Raw genomic sequence first — 23,331 nt, forward strand, 5'->3', positions numbered from 1 at the left:
CTCCCGCGGGGCTCGCGTCTTGCTGAAGTTTCCGCCCATCAGCAAAAGAAAATGTGCAGTGTGTCGTGGGGCTATTTTAAAGCAGGCCTCAGAAGAATAGCAATGCCTTCAGTCCTCATCTTTTAAATGGGCAGCAAGCTGTGAGATAGCATGGTATATTGTGTGCTTAGGAGGAAAAAAAAAAATATATAAATGATTGGCTGAGCATGGCTACATCAGCGTGGGCTGCAGTCGGTGCTCAGGTGCATCCAGGCCCCCAACTTGGCCCCGTGTTGGCACGGGCAACGTTGGTGCTTGCTGCAGCGGGAACCTGTGCAGCTTTGCACATGCCTCTGCACACGCACGCTTTGAAAATACAGCCCTGAAACAGATTTCAGGAACAAATGTGGTTTGAACCTGGGCCAGGAACCAGGACCTGCAAATCTGCGTCTTGCACTGACTTCCCTTCGGGCTACGGATCTCCTGGCTGCCCTCGCTGCAGAGCGGGGAGCTGTTTGGGAGGGCAGGGGGTAGCAGGGCTGCTGTGAGGCGTCAGCTTCTGGGCAAGGGGAGGTGGTCACTGGTTTTAATTCAGACCTTCAGTTAACCTCCCCAAGCCCCTTGGCTCCAGGCGGTCTCGGTGGAGATGCAGCATCTGAAATACCTGTTGGCTGGCGTGTGGGACCGGTGGGATCACCTGGAGGAATGTGGGGAACAGAACTGCCTGGGCGTTTAAGGCAAAAATATACGAAATGGGGCACGTGCGTGGTGAGCCTGCCCTCGCCTCGCAGCTGGGGAAGTAGCAGAGGTTCGGGCAAGGCGTGCAGCCTGGCACGCGTGGGCTCCCACGCTGGGAGGGCGCCAGGATGGCTTGGGGGGCTGCAGCGAAGGGCGAGCGGGCTTTGCTGGGTCACTGCCTCTGCCCACGTGTGATCTGGTGACACTTGTGACTCGGGCTGTGCTGTGCTTCCTTCCCCTTGCTGCAAGTTTTGGAGCCTGGCCCTGAGTTTCCCAGCCCCATCCCATCCTTGACCTGTTGTGGTCTCGTCCAGTGACCGTGAGGTTTTGGCTGGCCCCAGACTTGCCGTGTTAGGGCTGGGTGGATGGAGGAAAACCTGACTGCATGCTGCAGAACCAGCTTCCACCCGGTGTGGCTGCTCCCAGCCTTCCCAACCGTGTTTGGCAATCCCGGCCATGAAGAACCTGGGCAATGAGGGTAAAAGCTGACAGCTGCATTGTCCCCTCCACCGTGGGTGAGGTTAACATGTCCAGCCTGTCCCAAGCCATGTGCCCCTTCCCACGCTGTGCCCTGGTTTGGGGGTAGCGTGACAGGGTCAGGTCGGTGCTAAACAAATCCCAAAAATGTCTTGCCTTGGAGCACCCTTTAGCAGGAATTTGGGGTTGGAGGTGCAGCACAGTGTCTGGGTTTCACTGCTCCACCTTGCTTCCCCACTCGGTGAGAAGCACTGTGTGCCTCAGTTTCCCCCTCTCCCCCCTCCTTCACCAGCATCAGCTGCACTGCTCTACGCCATGCAGGTGCCATGGGCAAAGCTCTTCCTTAGGCAGGGCAAATATAATCTTATCTCTGTTAAGTGCCACCACCTTCCTTGGCCGCGGCGGCTTTCGAGGGCTTCCTCCCCAGACCGTGGCCCAGCTGAGCACTGGTCTCCCCGGCCGAAGCCAGCCCTTGTGGCTTGGTGGCTTTGCAGTGCCACCGGGCTGCAGTTGGTGCCAGCAGCAGCAGGGTCGGGAGGTCCTGTCCTGGGCTCTGGATGCTCTCGGGGCGGAAGCGTGCGCTTGGTGACTTCTGCAAAACAAACCCACACGAAAAGGCTGTCAGAGTCACTTCCAGCTTGGACAGGCCCTTTCCTTCCCCTGCCCATCGGGCAAGCGTTGGTGGGGAACCGCTGTGCCAGGGAAGGGATCGGCACGGCTGAAGGGGAGCTGCTGGTGAGCACTTTGCTGTGCGGGGCAGGGAGGGTGTCGGGGGACAAGGAAGGGTGCATATGTAACTGCAGAAGTCACTGTGACCAGGATGAGTTTCATGCTCCAGCATCATGGACAGTTGAGTTTGGAAGTGTGTGGGGTGGAAAGGCTCGAGGTGCTGGGACCGGTGTGTGTGGCTGGGGCTGGGCAAGGAGGGCAGCACGTGGGGAGAGCTGCCTGCCCACCCCGGCTGCTTGCACGTGTGCACAGCCATGTGTGGATGTGCATGCACACGTGTGTACGTACCCTAATCTGAGCCCTTCTTGGTGCTTCGGGGATGGGGATAGCTCTCACGCTGTGCTCTGGGTGGGCTGTGCTGAAGCCACCGTGAGCTACAGGTGATGGAAAGCAGAGGAGATGCCCTTTGTCCCTTTGTCCCATCCCTGCAGGCTCTGGTGTGGTTATTTTGGGTAGGAACAGCAGCACAAGCGAGGGCTGGAGAGATGCCACGGGAGGCTGCAGGGTCCACTTGCAGCTTGTCCCATGCCACTGACTGGTGTCGGCAGCGCGGGGCTGGTCCCGTCCACCTCACCCATAGCCCATCTCCACTCCCCACCACCGCTGCAGCCAGAGGTGCGCGGAGCCCGGCTCCCCCCTCCAGGAGTGGCAGGGATAAAAGACACCAGCTCAGCGTTTTTCTTTGTTTTTCATCTGCTCAGGCTGTTTATAGTGAGCACCGTCTGGGGCTGCACCTCCTGGCCGGCTCCTCTCCCGGCAGCTCCAGTGGAGCTGCTGAGCATCCCACTCACCCTGGGAGAGACCGGGGAATCGGCACAGCTTTTTGGATATAGAAACGCTGTCCGGGGCTGGCTGATCTTCTCAAGACCCTCCCGGGTTGCTTCCTCTGATGCATCCTGAGCGAGTTGCTTTGTTTCGGTGGTGCAGATGGGAGTGGCTGTGGAGACCAGCATCTCCTGGGGCTCAGCCACCAGTGAAGTCCAGGCTCCCCAGGCATGCCTCGACATGGGGTCTGATGGTGCTGAGACCAGAGCTATGGTCCCAGGCTGTGCCAGCTGCCACCTGACCCATCCATGCCTGCTGAGGTGAAAGTGGGAGTCGAGCGTGCATGGCTGGAGGCTCATCCTGATCACCCAGCCTTGACCTGCAGCCACCCGCTGCCCCCATAGCATGTGTGCATTAGGGCCGGCGGCCCCACGGTTCTGTGGAACACATGGTTTGTGTCGGGCACATGTCCCAGAGTCCCAAAGTAACCCAGGAAAATAAGCCAATAATCAGCATGAGTTTGCTGTGTGGGATCCTGCTTATTCATTTGAAACTGTTCAGGAGTCTGTGAAGTGGGAAGTGTTGAAAATTGGTGATGGAAGACCCCTGGCCTCTGCTTGGCTTCTCCTTCTTCATACCCTCCCATTGCAGTGAGCCCCAGCACGCATCCTGCCGGGTCCCTGTGACTCCTGGCCGGCAGCGGGGTGATGCACGGGGTTTGTGTTGAGGGTGCAGATATCCACCCTGCATTTTCCCTGGTTTACCAGTGAGCTTTTCAGTTCCTGTTCATGTCAGGAGCTTTGTTGGGGGGGGTTGCCTGCCATAGGGGTCCTGCAGGACCCCTTTGCGGGGCCCGTGGGGCTGCGGCTCCAGCCCCGGAGGGCTGGTGTAGCCGCAGGGAGCTCCTCTCCTGGCTGGACTGGACGGGCTGGTTTCTCTGAAAGTGGAAATGTTTTAACAGTGACGCCAGCGTGGCCAGGGGTGGTTGTAACTTGCTCAGATCTGGAGCTTTTCTGCCTCCTGCCGTGTTCCTTGCCCCCTTCCTCCCTCTGCCCTGGAGATTTGCTGCCTGCCTGCGCCGCTGTCCTTGCCCTGGGGTGAAATTTCTGTGGCACTGTTGGGTGCTGTGGGGTGCGGCAGCCCTCCAGCTGGGGCACGCACAGGTGGCAGCACCGTTTTGGCCGGATCTGAGCCACCCATGAGTCACATCAGCCTCCTGCTTCCCCAGGAGCCGGGTGCAGGGCAGGCTGGGTGCTGCGCCACGGCCATCCCCGGAGAGCAGCCAGGGCAGATGGACCTCTCCCTCTCCCCAAAAAGCAGAAGCAAACTTCATTTCCTGGAGCCTGAGGCTGGCTGCGCTGGGAGACGTGCTGCAGAAATGGGGAACAGAAATCCTCCCTCTTGCTTGAGAGGCCAGCTTGTGTCACCGTGTCTCCATCACCCCTTCCAGTGGGGCTGATCCCTCGCCCCGGTGCTTCACCTGGAGAAGGATGGGAACAGCACTGATGTGATGGGGCTGTGGGAAACTGGAGAATTAGGTGGCAGGCAGTGGGAGCTTGTGGTTGTCACCATGCCCGTGGTCTAATATTACAAAGGCATGTTTTGAGGGACACTGAATCCCAGTGCTGGGCTAGAGGGCTCTTGGGGGAGCATCACTCTGCAGCTCCAGGCAGTCCCAGTGGCCAGGAGCTCTGGCTCCTAGCACCGGCTCAGCTTGACATCAGTGCTTCCCTGCCCAGCTTCGGCGCTTCCCAGCCCCACAGGCACTCCTGCCCTTGGAAGCATTTTCTTTCCTTCTCCTTGGCAGGCAGAGAGCAGTGCCCTCGTCACCTGTCTGGGAGAAGCTGGCTTAGGGTTAACGCAGGCCAAAGGCTTTGTGTGTCTTTAGAAAGCATTTGCTGGAGCTGGTTGGGCAATTCCTTGCTTTGGCTGGTGTCCTGGTGGGAATGCTGGAAGTGCAGGCTGAGTCAGGCTGGGAGGCACTGATGGGCATCCCTGCTCCAACCCAGAGCTGCGCCGAGGTCAGGCTGCACAGCACCCGGGCAGCTTTGAGCATCTCCTGCTGGAGATCCCACCGCCTCTCTGGCCCCTGTTCCAGTGGTGGACCACCCTTGTGGTGAGAAAGCTTTTTTTTTTTCCCCGTCTCTAATTGCCAGGATGCCGAAGGGGATGCGTGCTGGCTGGGAAGCGAGGTGCTCCCCGCTCCCCTGTGGCTCCCCTGTCTCCGTGCGTGCAAGCAGCAGGCTTGGGCTGGGTTTGCAGGACGCATGTGTTTGTTCTCCGCCTGTCCCAGAGCTCTCCCAAAGTGCTCATGCATGGATAACAGGGGACAGTGGGGGCTCCAGGAGCCTTCAGTTGACTTTTATCAACCCCAAACACTTTCTAGCAGCATCCTGAAGCCAGGGGGTCTCCTTTGGACCACGGCATGGGGCTGGCAGAGCTGTGGAAGCCCTGATTTTTGGAGTGGCTTTGCTGCTGCACGGAGGTGGACAGGAGCGGTGGGGCACTGCTGGCTGCCTACACTCCCTTGTTGGAGCAGCGGCTCCCAGTGCAGCCCTCTGCAAGGGGCTGCAGCTCCCAGCACGGCTCGGTGTGATGCAGGGGTGTGCCAGGAGCTCCCGCAAGCTCTGCTCGGTGACATGTCTGGCAGGAGGGGCAGCTGCCAGCTCCCTCTGGAGCCCTCCATGCTGCTCGGTGATGTATATTAAAAACCACTGCCGTGGAGGCAGCTTTGAGTGTGCAAAGCTTTGCCAGCTCCCAGGAACTTGAAGCGTGGGGCTGTGAGTGGGTGAGCATCACAGTGGGTCAGCCCAGGCTGCCTGCATCCGCATGCCAGGGGATCTGAAGGTATGGCCCCATCGGTACCCAGATCTGCTGCAATGTGGGGATGGGGGTGTGACACCTTCCCTTCTCCCATCCCTTGGGGGAGAAAAAGGCTTAAAACAGGGCGCTCGGCACCAGCAAGCACGACTTGCTCCAAGCAGCCAGCTGTGTTATTTCGGGGAGATAAGCCTTGCGACTTTTTCCTGCCAGTCTTACACTGTCAGGCTGCCTCTGGCCTCGGCTGGTGTCGGGGTGCTACAGGGATAGCGGGGGGCACTGCCTGCAGCTGTGTGCAGCTGCAGCGTTGGGAGAGCTGCTGCCCAGCACCCCGGCAAGCCAAAATCTGCCTGTGGAGGGGCTGGCCCTGCCCCATGGGGAGGGCTTGAGCTCCCTGCATGGCTCCCCCTCTGTGTGTTTGGTGTTTCCCAGTTTCTTGGCCAGATAAATATCCAAAACCTGATTTTGTGCTTCTCAGGGGTTTGTTTTGGTCTTCTGAACTCCCTGTTTTGACACATCTTTTGGGGAGGCATTTTGCCTTGCTCCTGACCATGACTCTCCCACATGCTTGGGGGGCAGTGAATTTGGGTGGTTGATTTAATTATCCTTTCCCCTTTTGTGACCCACTGGCCCCTCCTAGCTTGAGCTGTGGAGCTTTAATTAAGATGGTTTTAAATTTAACGGGGGTTGACAGGGTCAGATGGGAGGGGCTGGGACTTACATGTGTGGGGAGTGTGTAGCCAGGCCCCCGCACAGCAGCTGTGCTGCCCTCCTCCACCAGCGATTCCTTCCATCTGGGAGAGGTTCCCATCAGCTGTGGGGAGCCAGGGGAGGGCTGGGGTGCCTTAACTCAGGTGCCTTCAACATGCAGTCGCTGGGGAAAGTAGGGGTCCCAGGAGGGCATCAGGGTCACCTGCCTGCAGCTTCCCTGGTCCCCGAGTTGGAGCCAAGAGATGAAGTGAGCATCTCTGCATCTCTCCTGTTTTAGGAATCAGTGCAGGTGAGAAACGAGTGCCCTTGCGGAGGGGGAAGGCTGGAGGCACAAGCCAGGCGTGCCCTCCTTGTGTCAGCTGGGCAGGGAGAGGATCTGCAGCATCAAACCCTGGTTTGTGGGGCTGGGGGAGCAGTTCCCCCATTTCACCAGCACCTGGGACTCACTGCGGCAGAGCTGATCCCAGCTGGGCAGAGATGTGCCTCTGTGTTACCCCCCTTGTACCAGGCAAAGCCCGATGGCATGGGACAGGGGCCAGCAATTGCTTTTTCCATGGGGAACGCTGTGCCCTGCTGTGTTTGGTGGCGGGAGGGGATGGTGGGCTGAGCCGGGGCAGCGAGGCTTTCCCCGAAGCACTGGGGCTGTGCTGCTGTTCGCTGGCCCCAGCCGCGATGCTTTTCATGGGAAAAAGCAAAACTTCAGTAGCATCCCCTGGGACCAAGGGGGAAACTGCTGCGTGAGCGTGTCCGGGGCTGCATTTCCTACCGGAATGTGGGGAGGGAGCAGGAGGCAGTGCAGGGAGGGGGACAGGGTGGTGGCTCTTGGGGTACCACCTCGCCATGCTTACAGCAGGGACGACCAAGCAGCAATTCATCACCCCCAGCACGGTGGCCAGCGTCTCCACCATGTCCCCGTGGTGTGGTGCCATGGCACTGACCCCGCTGGCGGTGCTGCCCTCACGGGGGGGACGGGACGTGAGGGACGGCGAAGTGCCCGTTGGCTCTTGGCTGCCTGCCTGCCTCCAGCCGGGGATCTCTGGCTTTAATGGCACACCTCAAAGGTGCCTTCGTTTTTTTCTGGATGGATCTGCCCTGGCTGGACCCCAGCCCTGCTGGGAGGGGGTTGATTGTATGCAAGGGGAGATGGAGTGGGTCAGGGTGGGTTTGAGATCATGGCTCCCTGCTCCTTCCCATCCCCGGGAGCTGCTGCTGTGGGCTGGGTGCTGTGAGGCTGCTTTGTCTCGCCTGCCGTCCTGCATGCTTCATTTTTCAGTCTGGCGTGAGACAGTTGCTGTTATTAATCTTGCTGGGGCTTTGCAAGCCGGGGATGTGGCTCGGCTCCCTCTGGCAGCGGGTGGGCACTGGTGCCCCTGGCCCCTCGCCACCTCTCCCCCACCACCTCTCCCATCCCGTCTGCCAGCAGGGATGCTCGGTGCCCACCCAGCTCCTCAGCAGCCCCAAGGACAGAGCCTGTTTTGCCGGAGAATTCTCCCTCCCCAAGGCTCCGTGTCTGGTGTTGGGCCCCAGCCTGTCACGGCATTTCCCAAGGTTTCTGCTGCCTCCCAGAAGCCGTGCTGCTGTGTTTTGTCTGCTCCCAATCAGTGTCTTTTGTTAGTGTCTTTGAAAAGAAGATAAGATCCTTCCCCTTCGCCACCAGCCCCGCTATCAGCCTGGCGATACCACAGGCATTGTATGGATCCTTGAGAGAGCAGGGCGCAGTGGAAAACAGTCCGAGCGGGACTTGATGGAGAGCAGCCGGTTCCCCTCCCTGTTGCCTTTGCAAGAGCATCTCAGCCATGGGTAGGTAGGGCAGAGGATGGAGCCTTTCCCCGCATCCCAACTTGCCATTTCATTTTTTGGGGGGGAGAAACCCTGAGGATACGGGTGTCAGAGGCATGGGGATGCTGGGCAGGTCAGGCAGCATTTCCAGCACTGGCAGGGGAGGACGGGGATGTTGCTGTCTCGCGTGCCGTGATCTGATCAGAGCTGAGTTGTGCAGCCAAGTGTGCTTCATTTTTAATTGCTTTTGGAGAGGGGAGGGCGGGGGTGGCCTCTCGCTGCAGCTCTCCTTGCTGCAGCCTGTGGCCAGGGCAGGGTGCACCCTTCCCTCCGGCTGCAGAGCCCAGCAGCACACGGGACACACGGGGGGTGGCAGTGCTGGCAGATGGCCTGAGCCTGGTCACGGCTGTGCCAGCGATGCGCTGTGGGGGTGGCAGCCCCCCAGCCGAGCGAGTGGCAGGGCTGTGCAGGGCTGCTACCACCGCAGCCACCAAATACCCAAACCTGGGAGCACGAGGGCTGCAAGCGCATCCCTCTGCGCAGGGACCTGTCCCTTCCCCCTCGGAGGACCTCGCACCCCACTGCCCGGGCACGTGGTTGGCACCAGCCTGAGGAATATTTGGGTTTCCCTGGTGGCTGTTTTGGTCCTATTTTGTCTAAACACGCCCATGGCCGCACAGCGTGAGGCCGGGAGCCCAAGTGGCACAGCGTGCAGGGGTGGCGGGACACAGGCACCGTGTGCGTACATGGCTTATTTGTATGTGCTGCAGCCTGGAGTTGAGTCTGCAGCTTCCCCCACCTTCCATCCCGCTGTGCAATTATTGCCAGCGAATATTAGTCAAGTACAAATTACAAACCATTCAAAGTCTTAAAGAGCTGTCAATCAGCCGCTGCTTATTATCCTAATCAAATGCACTAAAAATAGTGACAAAACTTATTAGCGGGGGGGAAGGAGAGGCCATCAAAATAAACCTGCGGTGTGGTCCATCCTCTGCGTGGCAGCCACTGTCCTGGGCACCCCTTCCCCAGGAAGAGGGACATGGGGCAGGTGCCTGGCATCACGCTGACCCCACGGAGGTTAGCTCAGTAGTTTCCACCACCGCGCTGCAGCGGTTGCAAGGTTAACAAGGCTGGGGTGTGTGCTGTGGGGCTGCGTGCCATGATCTGGGGAACGCACAGGCTGAGCAGATCGGGGCGGGATGGCTGGGGCAGGGGAGGCTGCGATGGCAGCCAGCGGTGCTGGGGGAGCGGCAGCGCTTTCTCCTTTACTGCTGGTCTGTACGAGCCCTCTCCTCGCTGCACCTTCATGGCTGAAGGCCCTTGCGTAAAGGCAGGAGGCTGCGGCTGGTCTCGCCTCCAGGCTTGCTCCCAGCAGGGTTAGATCGCAGGGTAGCGAAAACCTGCCTGCCCTGTCCCCATCCGTCTGGGATGTGCCCCCCCCCCCCCCCCGCCCCTGAGATGTGAAGCCTGGGGGGACAGGAGCCTGTTGGGATGCTGCGCAGGGCTGTGAGGCTGGGGGGGCTGGATCCCCTCTGTGCCAGGCAAGCGGGAGCCCCTTGCTGAAGCCTCTGCCCAGCGCTGGGTGAGCAGGGCCGGCTGGAGAAAGATTTTGCTTTTGGTAGGTGAGAGGGAAGAAAGGGCAGTTCCTGCAGGACCTCAGGGCTGGGAGGGGGTGGCAGAGCCAGGCTGTGGGGCCATGCCCTGCTCTACTTTTAACCTGAAGCTCTGCCCCAAACCACTGCAGCTGAGAAGTGTCCCCCCATCGTACACTGTCCTTTTTGAAAAAAATGGCTAAAATGTGCTTTTCTGGCTGAGTCAGGGCACGAGCAGCACCAAGTGCTCCCAGACCTTGTGCTTGGTTCATGCCGTAGCATCTGTCTGTGTGCTGGGGATGGAGAAGGTGACTCTCATATGGGGACAAGGTCCCCAGTTGGTGGCCAGTGCTCCCTGCCACCAGTCCTGCCCGTCCATTGATAGAGAGGCAGGGCTGGAAATGCTGGTGTGTCTGGAGGAACCAGCTTCGCTTCCCCCCCAGAAAATCCCTCGGTGGGCTGGGGGTGTCTGCGCTCCCCTCCTGCCCCGGGACATCTCTGGGGGTGGCTCCAGCCGCCTCCTCTCCCATCCCCGGGTGGGTTTGATGAAGTGGAGCAGAGAATCGTCCCCTCTTCACACATGAGAGATCAGAGCGAGCGGGCGTGCGCTGCCGGCCCTGTGCTGGAGGGATGGCAAGGAGGAGGAGGAGGAGGAGGAAGGCGGCAGCAGCCCAGGGTGCCAGAGGCAGTGCAGGGGGAGAGGGCAGCGGGGTGCGGGGCTGGCGGCGGGTGCTGCGGGTGCTGACGTTCCCTCTGTCTGGCAGGCTGCGGCTGGAGCTGAGCTGACTTCGCCGGCGGCCCCTCCCCACCCCGCGGCGAGGCTGTAGCCAGAAAGCACTGGTAAGGCATCTCCAAAGCACTGGTAAGGCATCTCCGACAGCCCGGGGAGGGGGGACCAGGCTGCTTTGCTGGATGAACCCACCCAGGAAACGGGAAACCCTCCTGCCCCCCTGGGGGGGCTCAGATCTGGGGTACCGGCTGCTCTGCAACAGCCAGATTTGGCCCTTGAGCATCGGTGGGTGGGTTGGGCGCTGGGTGCAAGAGCGAAATGCAGACCCCTCCCGTTGTCCTGCCCACCCCTTGGTGGTCCCACAGCGTGGCCGGCCATGGGGCAGAGCTGAGGCCTCGCAGCTCGCCGCCGCGGTGGTTTGCAGTTTGCCGCTGGCACTGACCCCCGGAGCGGAAAGCAGGGGAGTTCCTGCAGGCTGCGACGTGCCCGGGGTGCTAATCCCCGCTGCAGGAAAGCTGCCTCCGTACGCTACGCTGCCTCGCATCAGTCAGAGGCGAGCACTGGGAATGCTGGCCACCCTCCAGCCCGCCGCTGCCGCACAAACCTCGGGAGGGGAAGGCTGGCTGAAAGCCGAGGCACTGGCTGGGATGGGGAGCAGTGCTGAGCCCCCCCCATCGCAGCACTGTCAGGTGGGGAGCGGTGCTGAGCCCCCCCCATTGCACTGTCAGGTGGGGAGCAGTGCTGAGCCCCCCCCATGGCAGCACTGTCAGGTGTGGAGCGGTGCTGAGCCCCCCCCATTGCACTGTCAGGTGGGGAGCAGTGCTGAGCCCCCCCCATCGCAGTACTGTCAGGTGGGGAGCGATGCTGAGCCCCCCCATTGCAGCATTGTCAGGTGGGGAGCGGTGCTGAGCCCCCCCCATTGCAGCACTGTCAGGTGGGGAGTGGTGCTGAGCCCCCCCATTGCAGCATTGTCAGGTGGGGAGCGGTGCTGAGCCCCCCCCATCGCACTGTCAGGTGGGGAGCGGTTCTGAGCCCCCCCATCGCAGCCCCCCCCATCGCAGCACTGTTGGCTGGGAAAAGCACGGGAGCAGGGAGATACTGGCTGGACCCTGGCAGCTCCGAGCGCGCCTGCAGCCTGTTACGTGCAGGAACACTGTACGTGAGGCACCGGTACAGCACAGCTGTGGCCGTGGGTATCTCTGCAATCTGGTGCTGTGATGCTGTCCCACAGCTCCCAGTGATGCTGCTGGGATGTGCCGGGAGCCACCATGGCTGGCCGGTGGGTTCACCCACTTCTCTGTCCCTTGGCTCTGTGAGGTTTCGTCACCCGCTCTGCTGGAGGCAGGGGGGTTTCTCTCCCCACCGGCAGGGCTGGTGCACACCCCCCCCCTCCTTTCGCCCAGGACCTGAGGGCACAGCACATTCCTGCCATGATTAATAACTCCTCTGCCAGGTTCTTGCACAACCCCTGCATCCTTCCGGGGTGTGCACCCTTCCCTCGCCGTCTGCCAGGCGATGTGGGGGCTGCAGGGGTTTTCTCGGGTCCCCCCCCTGCTCCCCCCTGGGGGCAGGTGAGGAATGTGCCCCCCTGAGGCAGCTGCAAGGCTAAAGCCTCATTGCGTTGGCTGAGTTACCTGGGACTCCAGCGGGGTTGGGGCAAGGCTGGCAGTGCCTGTGGGCACGGTTTGGGGTTGCCTACATTTTGCACTAGTCAGATGGAAGCAAGTGTGTGCAGCTGTTTAGGTGCAAAGCTGTTTGCAACAGGAGAGCTGGGAGTGGGGCTTGCTGCTCTGCAGCCCCTTCCCCAGAGGATCGCAGGCCCGTGTCTCCTCCTCTCCCATCTTTGGCTCCTGCAGCCAAAGCCCCGGCAGCCGGATTGGGCCCTGTCAGAGCAGCACATCCCGGTGAGCAGCACAGACCCAGCAAAGCCCTTGCCAAGGAGGCTTGGCACCCAGGCACAAGCTGAGAGCTTGCAATGGGTGTTGGAGAGCTCTCCCTCCCTAAAACCACTGCTCAAGGTGGGATGAACTCATGGTCCATGGCATCCCTGGCCAGGACATGCCTGGAAGGTGCATGTCCTGTGCCCACAGGCTGATGGGTGGGAGGATGAGGACCGCTGTGCTTTGGGGACACTGGGGAAGTGCCTGGGGATCCGCTGTTCCCCTTCTGTGCTCTGCTCCTGGCTAATCTCTAGGCATACTGACTATTTCATACTCCGATTTTTCTCAGCGTGCTGATAAATCAGTTGCCGACCCAGGCTGGCAGTCCCACAGGGCGTGCTCAGGGGACACTCGGCGTCCCCATGGCGCTGCTAAATCCGCCACCCCAGCTCGGGTGTTTTCCTGCCTGGGGAAGTGCTGCTTCCAGGGGAAACTCTGAGCGGCTGTACCCCTTGCTCACGGTCGCGTGGGCAGTCACAAGCTGCGCGGTCACAGCCCCACTGTGCTCCCGCTTTTGTCCCCGCACCGCCACTGGCATCCCGGGAGCACCAGTGGCTGCCGGAGCCCCGGGCGGAGGTGAGCAGTGGGCTGGCTGGGGGACAGGGAGGTTTGCTTTCCTTAGCGGTGGGGGCTTTTTCTTGTTTCTAAAGTCGTGCTTTCCCCCGCAGTTCTGCTTTAGCATCTTCTACACCAGGCTTTTGAAAGTGCATTTATTTACAGGATAGACCCCCTCCCTTTCACTGCAGGAACTGCCTCTGGATTGCCGCTGGTGGCGATTTTCAAGCGCAAAGCTTATATTTGACCTTCCCTTGCTCTGAGGGCCCCAAAGCCCAGCACAGATATGCATGGGCCGGGTCCCATGGCAGACAGAGGCACCGGTCCCTCCTCATCGCCTGCATGCACAGGAGGAAGGACGGCTCCACTCTCCACCGAGCAGTGAAAAATCGGTTTATTCTGCTTCCCAAATCCTGGCAGGGTCTGATCCTGCCAGCACAGTGGCAGCTGAAGCAAACCTGCATGAAAGCAGGACAGGGGATGCTGCTGGTTGTCTGTGCAGTTTGGGAGCTGGAAAACAGCCGATGGAAGTTGGGTCTTTAGGAAAATAAGCCCCGATTGTTAGGCAAAGCCCTCACTCTGCGGAGGGGAGCAGAGCTTGTGCCTGGCACCCCTAAGCTTCCCCACGGCAGGAGCCAGGGAGCTCTGCTCCACCGACGCTGGGGCTGTGCAGGCTGCTGGAGCTGCCCTGTGGCTCTGCCCCGCTCATGGAGGCTTGGCCCAAGCTTCTCTCAGAAGCTGGGTTGGGAAAACCATCTGTTGCGTGAGGCTGAGCCCTCAGCAAAGCCTCACAGGTGGCTGCATCCAGGTCCACGCATCACAGACAGTGGCTGCCTCCTCTGCTCCTTCCCTGCTCGTTTTTTCTTGTCGGAAATACTCTCCTCCCTGGTTGTTCCACCTCCCTTTTCCCTCCAGCCTAAATATTTCCTTCCATAGCTTCAGGACACTGCTGGGTATCCTGCCATCTTTGGAGACTGCAAATAATTCCCTTCCTTCATTTATGTCATTACCTTGAAGGTATTTATAGAGCATGATCTTGAGTGGAAAGGAAGGCATGACTATATATATAAAGCCAAGATCCCTTGTTCCTTAGCTGGTAACTGCCTGAAACTCTTCCTGTTTTAAACTTTTATCCCATTTGCTGCACGTTTTGGACTTCACGGGAACATCCTCAAGCATTTAGATCCCCATCTAAATTTAAATCCCCATCTAAAGAGCAAGCAGAGTGATGCAGCTATGGGTTCTCCAAACTTCTGCCGTCGGAGTAATCCAAATTCGTGGATGTTTGTCTGGGTCTTGCCTTCTCCTGTCCGTGCCCTGGCAGAAACCCTCATGTAGGAGAAACGTGGCAGTATGGGGTACTGAGCTACATCCCACAGTGGACGCCTGGCCCCAGAGCAGCCACGCTCCCAGCACCGGTCCAGGCTCGGTGCTCAGCATCCTCATTCTGCACTCCCACAGCTAAGCTTGCTTCCCTCTGCTCCCAAAGCATGCCTGGCAGCTCAGCTCCCGGCGTTCTGCTGGCTGCTGCGGCCATGCGGGAGGTGGCTTAGCGTTAATGAGGGGCGATGCTATCCCAGGGCAAGGGCAGGATGGCCAGACCTTCCAGCAGCTGATGCTTGAACAGACTCCAGAGGTTGTTTCATTTCCTAGTGGGCAGGCATCTGTCGCACAAGCTCTGGGAAGCAACTTCTTAATAATAATAATAATACTAACAATAATAGAGGCTTTTTGCATGTCTGTCTGTCTCTGGCAGCCCGGGACCATGGGGAGCAGCAAGAGCAAGCCCAAAGACCCCAGCCAGCGCCGGCGCAGCCTGGAGCCCACCGACAACACCCACCACGGGGGCTACCCGGCCTCGCAGACACCCAGCAAGGCAGCCGCTCCTGATGCCCATCGCACCCCCAGCCGCTCCTTCGGGACCATGGCCGCTGAGTCCAAACTCTTTGGAGGCTTCAACACCTCTGACACGGTCACCTCGCCGCAGCGTGCCGGGGCACTGGCTGGTCGGTGTGGGCTGGGGCTTGGTGGGGTGGGAAGGGGCTCACTTGGGTCTCCGTGGGTTTGGTTCCAGCTTTTGCTTGTGGTGATGGGGTCTCCTGTTTTTGAGGGACTCTGAGCTGGAGGGGGAGGAGATCTGTGTCTCATCAGCTGGCAGGAGGGCGATGGGACGGGAGGGTCCCCGACAAGGGGCTCCCAGTGCCGTGCCGTGGCAGTGCTGGTGGCTGCGCCTATCCTGAGTGCTCTCTGTTGCAGGTGGAGTCACCACCTTCGTGGCCCTCTACGACTACGAGTCCCGGACCGAAACAGACTTGTCCTTCAAGAAAGGAGAGCGCCTGCAAATCGTCAACAACACGTGAGTGTCCCTGTCCCTGCAGCCAAGCCCACCTGGGTGAGCTGCCACCTTTGTCCCTCCTGCGGAGCCCGTGAGCCCAGCCCCAGCAGGGCTGGCTGTCCCCAGGGATGGGTGCTCAGAGAGGGGCACCCAAAACTCACGGATGCAGTGACTTGTCCAAGGACACTGGTGCTGGAGGCAATCATTTGTCCTCCTGGCCCTGCTGCTGGTCACCGCTGCCTTGCAGCCTTGTCACCAAGCCATCTCCGCTGCTTGCTGGCCAGTCCCTGCCCTCCAGTGCCGGGCCACATCCCTGCTGGTGCCCTGTCCCCATCAGTGCTCAGCGCCCTCGTTTGCCTGGATATATCTCCTCAATCCACAGGTGCTTTCCCTGTGCTTGCACGATGTCTCTGATCTCAGCTTCTCTCTTGACTCTTTTTTTTCTCCCCTCTGTGCCATGCTGTCGTTTAGGAGAAAGGTGGATGTCAGGTGTGTATTGCAGATTATTACTATTATTATTGTTAAAGCTCTTAAATGATATAAGCCTGTCTGCTGCCCACATTAGGGCAAAGTTGGACGGAGCGGGGCTGGGAGATGGATGCCCGATGGTTTTGTGGTCAGTTGTGTTTGTCATCCCTGAGCAACCCGGGCAGAGCTGGGAGCCCTTTCCCATGCCGGGGAGCTGCTCCACCCAGAGCTGTGTCTGCACCCACGAGCTCTGAACCTGGCCCCCTTCCCTTGCCTGCACACAGCACCCCTGCAGTCCCTTTTCTCTGCTCACTCCTGGCCTTTTTGGCTTTTATTTTTGCATTTTATAATTTTACTTTCATTTTTTGTGAGTGGCTCAGAGACTCAAGCACTGCCTTAGCGGTCTGGCTCCCACTTGTTTGCTCTCCATCCTGGTCGTAGCCACACACCCATCACTTGCTGCATAGAGCAGGGTAGTATGACCAGCTGGAAGATGCTCCTAAACGTGATCCTGTATTAAACCCACGTACAGTCTGTCCTGACACATGGCATACACGGTCTGGAGCCTGGCTGGCGTGTCCCCAGCCATGGGGATCCCTCAGGTCTGCAGCTCCTGCTGGTTCCCCCACTGCTGCCTTCCCACCTGGGCACCCAAAACAGCTTTGCAGAGCCAAAGGGTGGGAAGACAAGGGAACATCCCAGGGGTGATATTTCTCTTGCAATGGCTGGGCAGTGTTGCACAGACGTGTTTTCAGTCTGATCCTTGTTCTCTTTGTTCCAACGCTGTTTATTAATTGTGATTCGTTTAATCCATGAAGTCTAGGATGTGCGGGGCTTCAACACCACAGGGCACGACTGAATTTGGGGGTTTTGGTGCTTCTTGCTTTCACAGCCTCAGCAGCATACTAGCCCCAGGCTTGGGTTCTGGTTTGGGCTGTTACAAAATGAGCTCAGCCCGCTGGGGGTCCAGGTTGGGCCCCTATGTGAGGGTTTTTTCTTTATAGTACTTGTATCACTTCTGGGATTTCCATACTTTTTTTCCTCTGCTGCTGTTTGTCAAAGGCTCTGTCAGAGGGAAAGGTCGGGGTGTGATGGGCTCTGCAACATCCTGGGGAGCAAAAAGACCCTGGAAGGTGCAGGGTCTAGCTGCCCACCTTCTGGTGTCTGCTGTGGCTACGTGGGTGGCATGTCCACAGGGGGAGAGCCAGTGGAGAAAGCTGTGCGGTTTGTGCAGTGCTCGGGGCAGTAAATCTTCTTGCTGAGTGCCCAGAGATGCTCGGACGGTCTGGGAGTAGCTTGGGCTGCTGCACTTCAGGGACAGCAAAAGGCAGGCATGTGATGTTCCCTTCCTCTGGGCTCCCGCCAGGGCATGGTGGGTGCCCTGGAGCTGTGGGGAGAGTGCTTGGGGTCAGCCCGGGAAGGGCTGGCAGGTCATGGGCACAGCAGAGCCCATGGCCACGGGGACAACTGGCCACCAGCAGCTTTGTGGGGTGCCTGTGGGTTTTGGCTGCTCTGATGGGGCTGGGATTGTGCAGGGCGAGAGGAGCAGCCTCCACGTTGCTCATCTCCCTGCTCCTGTGTCCCAGCAAAGCCCAGGCTCTCTGCGGTGACCCTCAGCCTCCGGGACAGGCCAAATCCATCCACCCCAGTGCAGAAAGGCTCTCATGGTGCTCTTTCCAGCGGGAGGAGATCTCCTCCCATCCAGCTGGCTGCCAGCGGGGATGTGGTGGGGTATTTTGGGTAAGATTGTATAGGGAATTGTTGAAATGCTTTGTTTTGATGATGATGATTATTATTATTTTTTCCCCACCGAGACATTTTTGGAATAGTTTGTTTTTGCTGAATTCCCAGCTTGCAGCCTTGCAGCCCAAGTTGGAATAAAGCCACAAGTCAAAAGCTGGGCATTTCTTAAGCAGATGTTTTCTCCAGTCCTGTGGGAAAGGAGCCCGACCAGCCTCCTGTCCTCTTTGGAGCCACCTTAGTAAAGGTGGCTGGAGCAGCAGCTCCAGCTGGGGAGCCCAAGCTACCTGCCACGAGATGCGCTGGGGCCAGGAGAAGCTAAAATACCAGCTGGGGCTGCTGTGAGGCTGGGGACAAGCTCCGGGCTGGTGGCAGAGCCCAGCTCACTGGGTGGGAGGAGATGCCCGGAGGGTCCCTGCTTTCCCTGGCCCCGCTGACACCATTGTGGGGAGCCAGGGGCCATGTCTGGCTTCTCCCGTCTGCTTCAAAGCATCGGTGGTTTAGCTGGGACAAGCAAAAGTCCCAAGCTGCTGGTGTGTCTGGAGCGAGGATGGAGGTTTACACGTCTGCAGGGGTCGGGGATGGGTCTGGATGTGGTCTGATGAGTCTTTTAGTGGTGATTGAGGTTATTAAGGTTTTTCTGTAAAGTGTTTCTGGAGTTGTCCTGCCAAGTTCTTGCATCCTTGTGGTGCTGTTCCCACGAATCTAGTTTTCCCATAGCCTCGTCTCCCTCGTGGTCAGGATAATTTAGGTGACTCCGTCATCATTTGATGGGCGAGAAGATGCAGGTGGTGGGAGGAAGCCCTGCTGTCTGCAGGGGAGGGGAAGCCACCTCCTGCCGTCCTGTTGTTCTCTATTTATTGTCCTTTCCTGCCCCAGCCCGTGCAGTGGGAAGGCGCCTGCTCCCTGCCAGCTCCCGGGGACGTGCTTGGGGCCACCACGCCGGGGGCAGGAGGGATGGCAGGTCAGCCCTGGGTTTTTGGGGTGGCACTGGGGCTCCCGCAGGCACAGCCCGTGCTGGGGCAGTGGGGAAGCTCACGGTCAGGGCTGCAGGGTGCCCAGCCCGGGGCTGCAGACAGAGCACGCAAGCTGGATGGAGCCCGCTGCCTCCAGGCTGGGCATTGCAGTGGGGCAGGTCTCACCCCCACCACTTAAACCTCAGCCCCATCCTGTTGCTTTTCTGCAGCCTGTGTTTAACAAACTCTTGGGGTTTCCTGGCACTTTTTTTTAAGCACTGCCATCATTCTGTTGCTTTTCCTCATTCCCCCTCCCTCGCCTGCGGCTGTTGCTCCCTGCTGCCCTGCTGCCTTGGATCCCCAATGCCCCTCAACCTGCAGCCAGACCCCGCTGGCATTCAGGTGGCTCCGAAGGTATTTTGGCTCGCTGGCTGCCCTGCCCGATTTAAGTCAAGCATCCCGTATGTGGATGGGCAGGGGCTGGCAGCAGGAGCCCTCCTGGCCGGGGTCCGGCTGCAGGGCTGGGGGCTGTGGGGGCTGCACCCCTTCCTGGCGAGGCTCTGTGCTAGCTTGCCCCCCACCGGCCCCGGTGCCTGCAGGCAGGAGAGGGGCCAGCCGTGGGGCTCCTGGCTTCACACTGAGTGTGTTTTGGTTCTCTTGCAGGGAAGGTGACTGGTGGCTGGCTCATTCCCTCACTACAGGACAGACGGGCTACATCCCCAGTAACTATGTCGCGCCCTCAGACTCCATCCAGGCTGAAGAGTAATTGCCATCTTTTAGACAGTTTAAAGACAAGGGATAGCAAACACACCCTGAGCGCTCCTCCTTCCCCCTGCCCCACTCCTGGGCAAAGGCCTCCGGGTTTTTATTTTTCGTTATTTTTCCCCTTCGGATTTGCAAACCCCTTAAACGTTTCCCAGCCTTTCATTAAGGCACGTGAAGTGCGGAGGTGCGGTGTGCTTGTGCGGTGGAGGGATGAGCGGTGGCGCAGCAGGGGCCACGGCGGACCTGGTGCTGGTTTTTGCATTACCTGAGTCTGGTTTTTACATTTCCGCATGGACACGCACCCGTGCGTGAGGGTGCTGCCGGCTCCACCTGTGCGGATCAGGCTGAGCACGGAGGTGACCGTCACAGGGGAGAGCAGACAGGGGCGAAGCCGGCCATAAGTCCCAGAGCAGGAGGTGCCAGCTGCATCCCTGTAGCCCATCCCCAGCCAGCAGCATGGCAACCCCCCCCAGCAAGAGCTTGAGGGGTCCCCAGAGCCCCTCATCTGAGGAGGCTTTTGGGGTAAAGGCATCTCGTGGTCTGTGGTGCAGGGTTGCTCCCTGGGCGATGCCCAGCCCTGGCTGTATGGGGGCAGGGTGCACCCCGAGGTGCCCGAGCCCCAGGATGCAGCCCGTGGGCTCCAAAACCTGGGGGGAGAGGGCAGGGCTGAGCCCGCTGCTTGGACAGGCAGCGGAGGGGGTGGGCGAGTGCCGGGCGCTGAGCCGCTGCCTTGCTCCTGCAGGTGGTACTTTGGGAAGATCACTCGCCGGGAATCCGAGCGGCTGCTGCTCAACCCCGAAAACCCCCGAGGGACCTTCCTGGTCCGGGAGAGCGAGACCACGAAAGGTGAATGGGGCTGGGGGGGGCGGCCTGGGGGAGCCCCTGTCCGGGGGGTGGGTGGGCATCCACGGGGGGACCCAGGTCCCCTGGGCCAGTCTGTGCGGCCCCAGTTCCCCTGGCTTAGGCGCACTGGGAGGGAGAAGGGGAAGAGTTGTAGGCAGGCGCCAGTGTTCAGGGTGACTGAGCGATGCCCCTCCGCACGGGCAGCCTCCTGGCATCTCCCTGCCGGTGCCAGTCCCCAGGGAGCAGGTGCTGACGCACCCGTTAAATCACCGGTGACATTTCTGTGTCGGACGCACTGTGATAGCACCGAGCCTGCAGGGCTGGAGGGATGTGGCTGCTTCTCTCCCACCGCTGCGATGCCCTTCCAAGAGCTGGTTCAGTTTATGGCAGGGTGGGAGGCGGGTGGTTCACCAGTTCTGGCAGGACCACCAGGCAGGATGCTCTTGTTTCCCGTTTTTTTTGTATTTTTACACCCCCAAGTAGATGTTTTTTAGTTTTTTCCTGGTCCTTGCATAGTGTCAGAATCTTGAACATGTGCTTCCTGGGCAACCAGGCAGAGGTAGTGATGAATCTTTAGGTCTTTCTTTCGAGTCTAACAAGTCTTTATACTTGTTTTGTGCCTCCCGAAAGTGTGAGTTGTTATCTTCATGGTTTGGCTGCCTGAGGATGCTGTTTCTTACCTGGAAATGTGGTTTAGTTTGGCTCCAAATGCACCTTTGGGAAAAGCTCCTTGATGTTTCTTTCTGGTTTGATGCCTTGAACTTGCCACTATTTGTTTTATTCTGGTGGAAACAGCTCATTCAAGCCGTGGCATAAATCTTCCTTTCTGTTATATGTGGCCCCAGCAGCAGTGTGTTGCTCTCGTAGGGACAGAGCAGAGACAAGCTCCTGAAGCCATGCCCACAGTGGGATTTGTGGAGGAAGGAACAGGGCCCCCCAGCGCCTTGGCTCCCCTCTGAGATGCTAAGATGCTGGGGCTATGGGTCAGCAGCTCCCCCCAGCCTGCCTCCCATCCAGTGCTCCCCCCTCCTGTTGGTGTCCCCTCTTTGCCATCAGAGCCATGTTCATCCCTGTGTTCTGGGGGCTCCCTGCCCTCCCACCTGCTGGGCCCCCCCAAACCCAGTGGGTTCCCTTCTTCAGTGCCAGCCTGGGCGCCACAGTCCCCCCTCTGCTGTGCTGGCTCCCGAGCCGTGACAGCCCCTGTGCGTGCCAGCCAAGAGCAGCGTTGGCTGCGGAGGGAGCGACAGCGGTGCTGGGCGCTGCATGTTGCTGGAGGGAAGGACCTGGCAGGGCTGGAGAGGGTGGTGCTCCTTGTTAGCACATCCCATGGGGACGCTGAGCAGGCCCTCGGCTGCTGGGGCTGGAGGAGCCGCGGGGATCACCCATACCCAGATGACTGACCCAACAGCCACCTCCTTCTGCAGTGCCAGCCCGGCTGGTGGCAAGGCTTGGCAGAGCTGCCGTGCAAGCGGGGGCTGCTGGAAGTTGTGATTACGTGGCGTGGCTGTAGCTGGGGGTACGTGCATCCCTCCCGGGCACGAGTTGCCAGCTCGTGCAGCTAGGAGCTGCTCCCCACCCTCTGCTTTCGGGTGAAAGCAGCAGCCTGCATGCTTAGCCCTGCTTCCTTGTGCCCACCCATCAGCAGGACCCCATGGGGAGCACCCATCCGTGGTGCATCTCCCCCCTCAACCGCTCGGTCCTGCCCGCAGGTGCCTACTGCCTCTCCGTCTCCGACTTCGACAACGCCAAGGGGCTCAATGTGAAGCACTACAAGATCCGCAAGCTGGACAGTGGTGGCTTCTACATCACCTCCCGCACCCAGTTCAACAGCCTGCAGCAGCTGGTGGCCTATTACTCCAGTGGGTAGCCGCTTGGGGTCCCCTTGGGGTCTGGGTGGCACCCTGGGTGCTGTGCCCGCCCTCGCCACAGGACGGGTACTGCTGGGAAGCCAGTGTGGGGCTGGGGGACCCGAAAGCAGTTGGGGGGGACCTGATGAAAAACTTGTTTTAGGGAGGAGGGGGAGGGTGTGGGTACAGGTTCCCGAGGTGTTTTGCAGGGAAGATGTGGGGTAAAGGCATCGTGTGCCTAAGTGCCCAAGTGTCACCCTGGTGTTGTCCCCTCCTGTGCTAGAACACGCTGACGGCTTGTGCCACCGCCTCACCAATGTGTGCCCCACGTCCAAGCCCCAGACCCAAGGCCTTGCCAAGGATGCCTGGGAAATCCCCCGGGAATCGCTGCGGCTGGAGGTCAAGCTGGGACAGGGCTGCTTCGGAGAAGTGTGGATGGGTAAGGACCATTCCCACCCTGCTGTCCCCCCTGTGTCACCACCTGCATCCTCTGCCCAGCCATCTGCAGGTGCCCGGAGCCTGCGGGGGGGTGGGGGAGCAGGCACAGGACATGGCCCCCCAACCCCATAAATGTGTCCTGAGTAGCGTGTCCTATGCTGTAGGGACCTGGAACGGCACCACCCGGGTGGCCATCAAGACCCTGAAGCCTGGCACCATGTCCCCGGAGGCCTTCCTGCAGGAAGCCCAGGTCATGAAGAAGCTCCGGCATGAGAAGCTGGTTCAGCTCTACGCCGTGGTTTCAGAGGAGCCCATTTACATTGTCACCGAGTACATGAGCAAGGGTGAGCGTGGGAGCGATGCTGGGGGACGGGCAGCCAAGGGGCTCTGCTCCTCTGGACTGCGATGACCATGGTCTTCCTCGCAGGGAGCCTCCTGGACTTCTTGAAGGGCGAGATGGGCAAGTACCTGCGGCTGCCCCAGCTCGTGGATATGGCAGCTCAGGTGGGTTTGTGCATTCCTGGGCCTCCGGCATCCCCTGCTCAGGGTGCTGGCTGCCTGAGCACCTCACACTATCCTGGCTAGCACCTGTCGCCTGGTGGGTGCCCTGCAGCTGCAGTCCAGTGGGTGCCACCATCCCCCCTGGGTGCTCCGGTTACAGTCGGGGACCATCATTTTGCCCGTTTCCGCTGCTGCCGGCGCTTCCTGGCCGGCAAACCTGCGCCTGTGTGGGTTTTCCTGCAACCTGTTCCCACACCCCGGGTGGGTCCCGCTGCAGAGCTGTTCCCCTCGGCGCTGCCAGGCGCTCCCCAGGGACCCTCGTGTCACCCCACCAGCCTCCATACCCCATGTGCCTGTCCCCACAGATCGCATCTGGCATGGCCTACGTGGAGAGGATGAACTACGTCCACCGGGACCTCCGGGCGGCCAACATCCTCGTGGGGGAGAACCTGGTGTGCAAAGTGGCTGACTTCGGCTTGGCGCGCCTCATCGAGGACAACGAGTACACCGCTCGGCAAGGTGCGTGCCTGGGGCTCGCCGGGGCTGCCGGCACCGTGCCCAGGCGGGTGGCACCAGAGCAACAGCCACTGGTCCCTGGTCCCCAGGGGTGTGCGTTGCATCTC

General features: G+C 60.0%; 1 protein-coding gene across 3 annotated transcripts in view; it reads left to right on the plus strand.

Moving 5' to 3' along the window:
• Window positions 1-23,331, plus strand: part of SRC (SRC proto-oncogene, non-receptor tyrosine kinase) — a 31,126-nt gene that overhangs the window by 3,722 nt on the left and 4,073 nt on the right. Inside the window, exons 1-12 of one of the 3 annotated variants that reach the window (XM_056354644.1) lie at window positions 1,770-1,929; window positions 10,355-10,430; window positions 14,572-14,821; window positions 15,072-15,171; window positions 15,622-15,639; window positions 18,978-19,076; window positions 19,822-19,925; window positions 21,632-21,781; window positions 22,053-22,208; window positions 22,372-22,551; window positions 22,635-22,711; window positions 23,074-23,227. In XM_056354644.1, coding sequence (XP_056210619.1) covers window positions 14,581-14,821; window positions 15,072-15,171; window positions 15,622-15,639; window positions 18,978-19,076; window positions 19,822-19,925; window positions 21,632-21,781; window positions 22,053-22,208; window positions 22,372-22,551; window positions 22,635-22,711; window positions 23,074-23,227 — 1,279 coding nt within the window. In that variant the 5' untranslated portion in view covers window positions 1,770-1,929; window positions 10,355-10,430; window positions 14,572-14,580. Of the gene's footprint in view, window positions 1-1,769; window positions 1,930-10,354; window positions 10,431-14,571; window positions 14,822-15,071; window positions 15,172-15,621; window positions 15,640-18,977; window positions 19,077-19,821; window positions 19,926-21,631; window positions 21,782-22,052; window positions 22,209-22,371; window positions 22,552-22,634; window positions 22,712-23,073; window positions 23,228-23,331 lie in introns of those variants that run through there. The other 2 variants (XM_056354643.1, XM_056354645.1) reach the window with 2 other exon arrangements.

Source organism: Falco biarmicus, chromosome 10 (assembly GCF_023638135.1).
Source record: "Falco biarmicus isolate bFalBia1 chromosome 10, bFalBia1.pri, whole genome shotgun sequence".
Taxonomy (NCBI): Eukaryota; Metazoa; Chordata; class Aves; order Falconiformes; family Falconidae; genus Falco; species Falco biarmicus.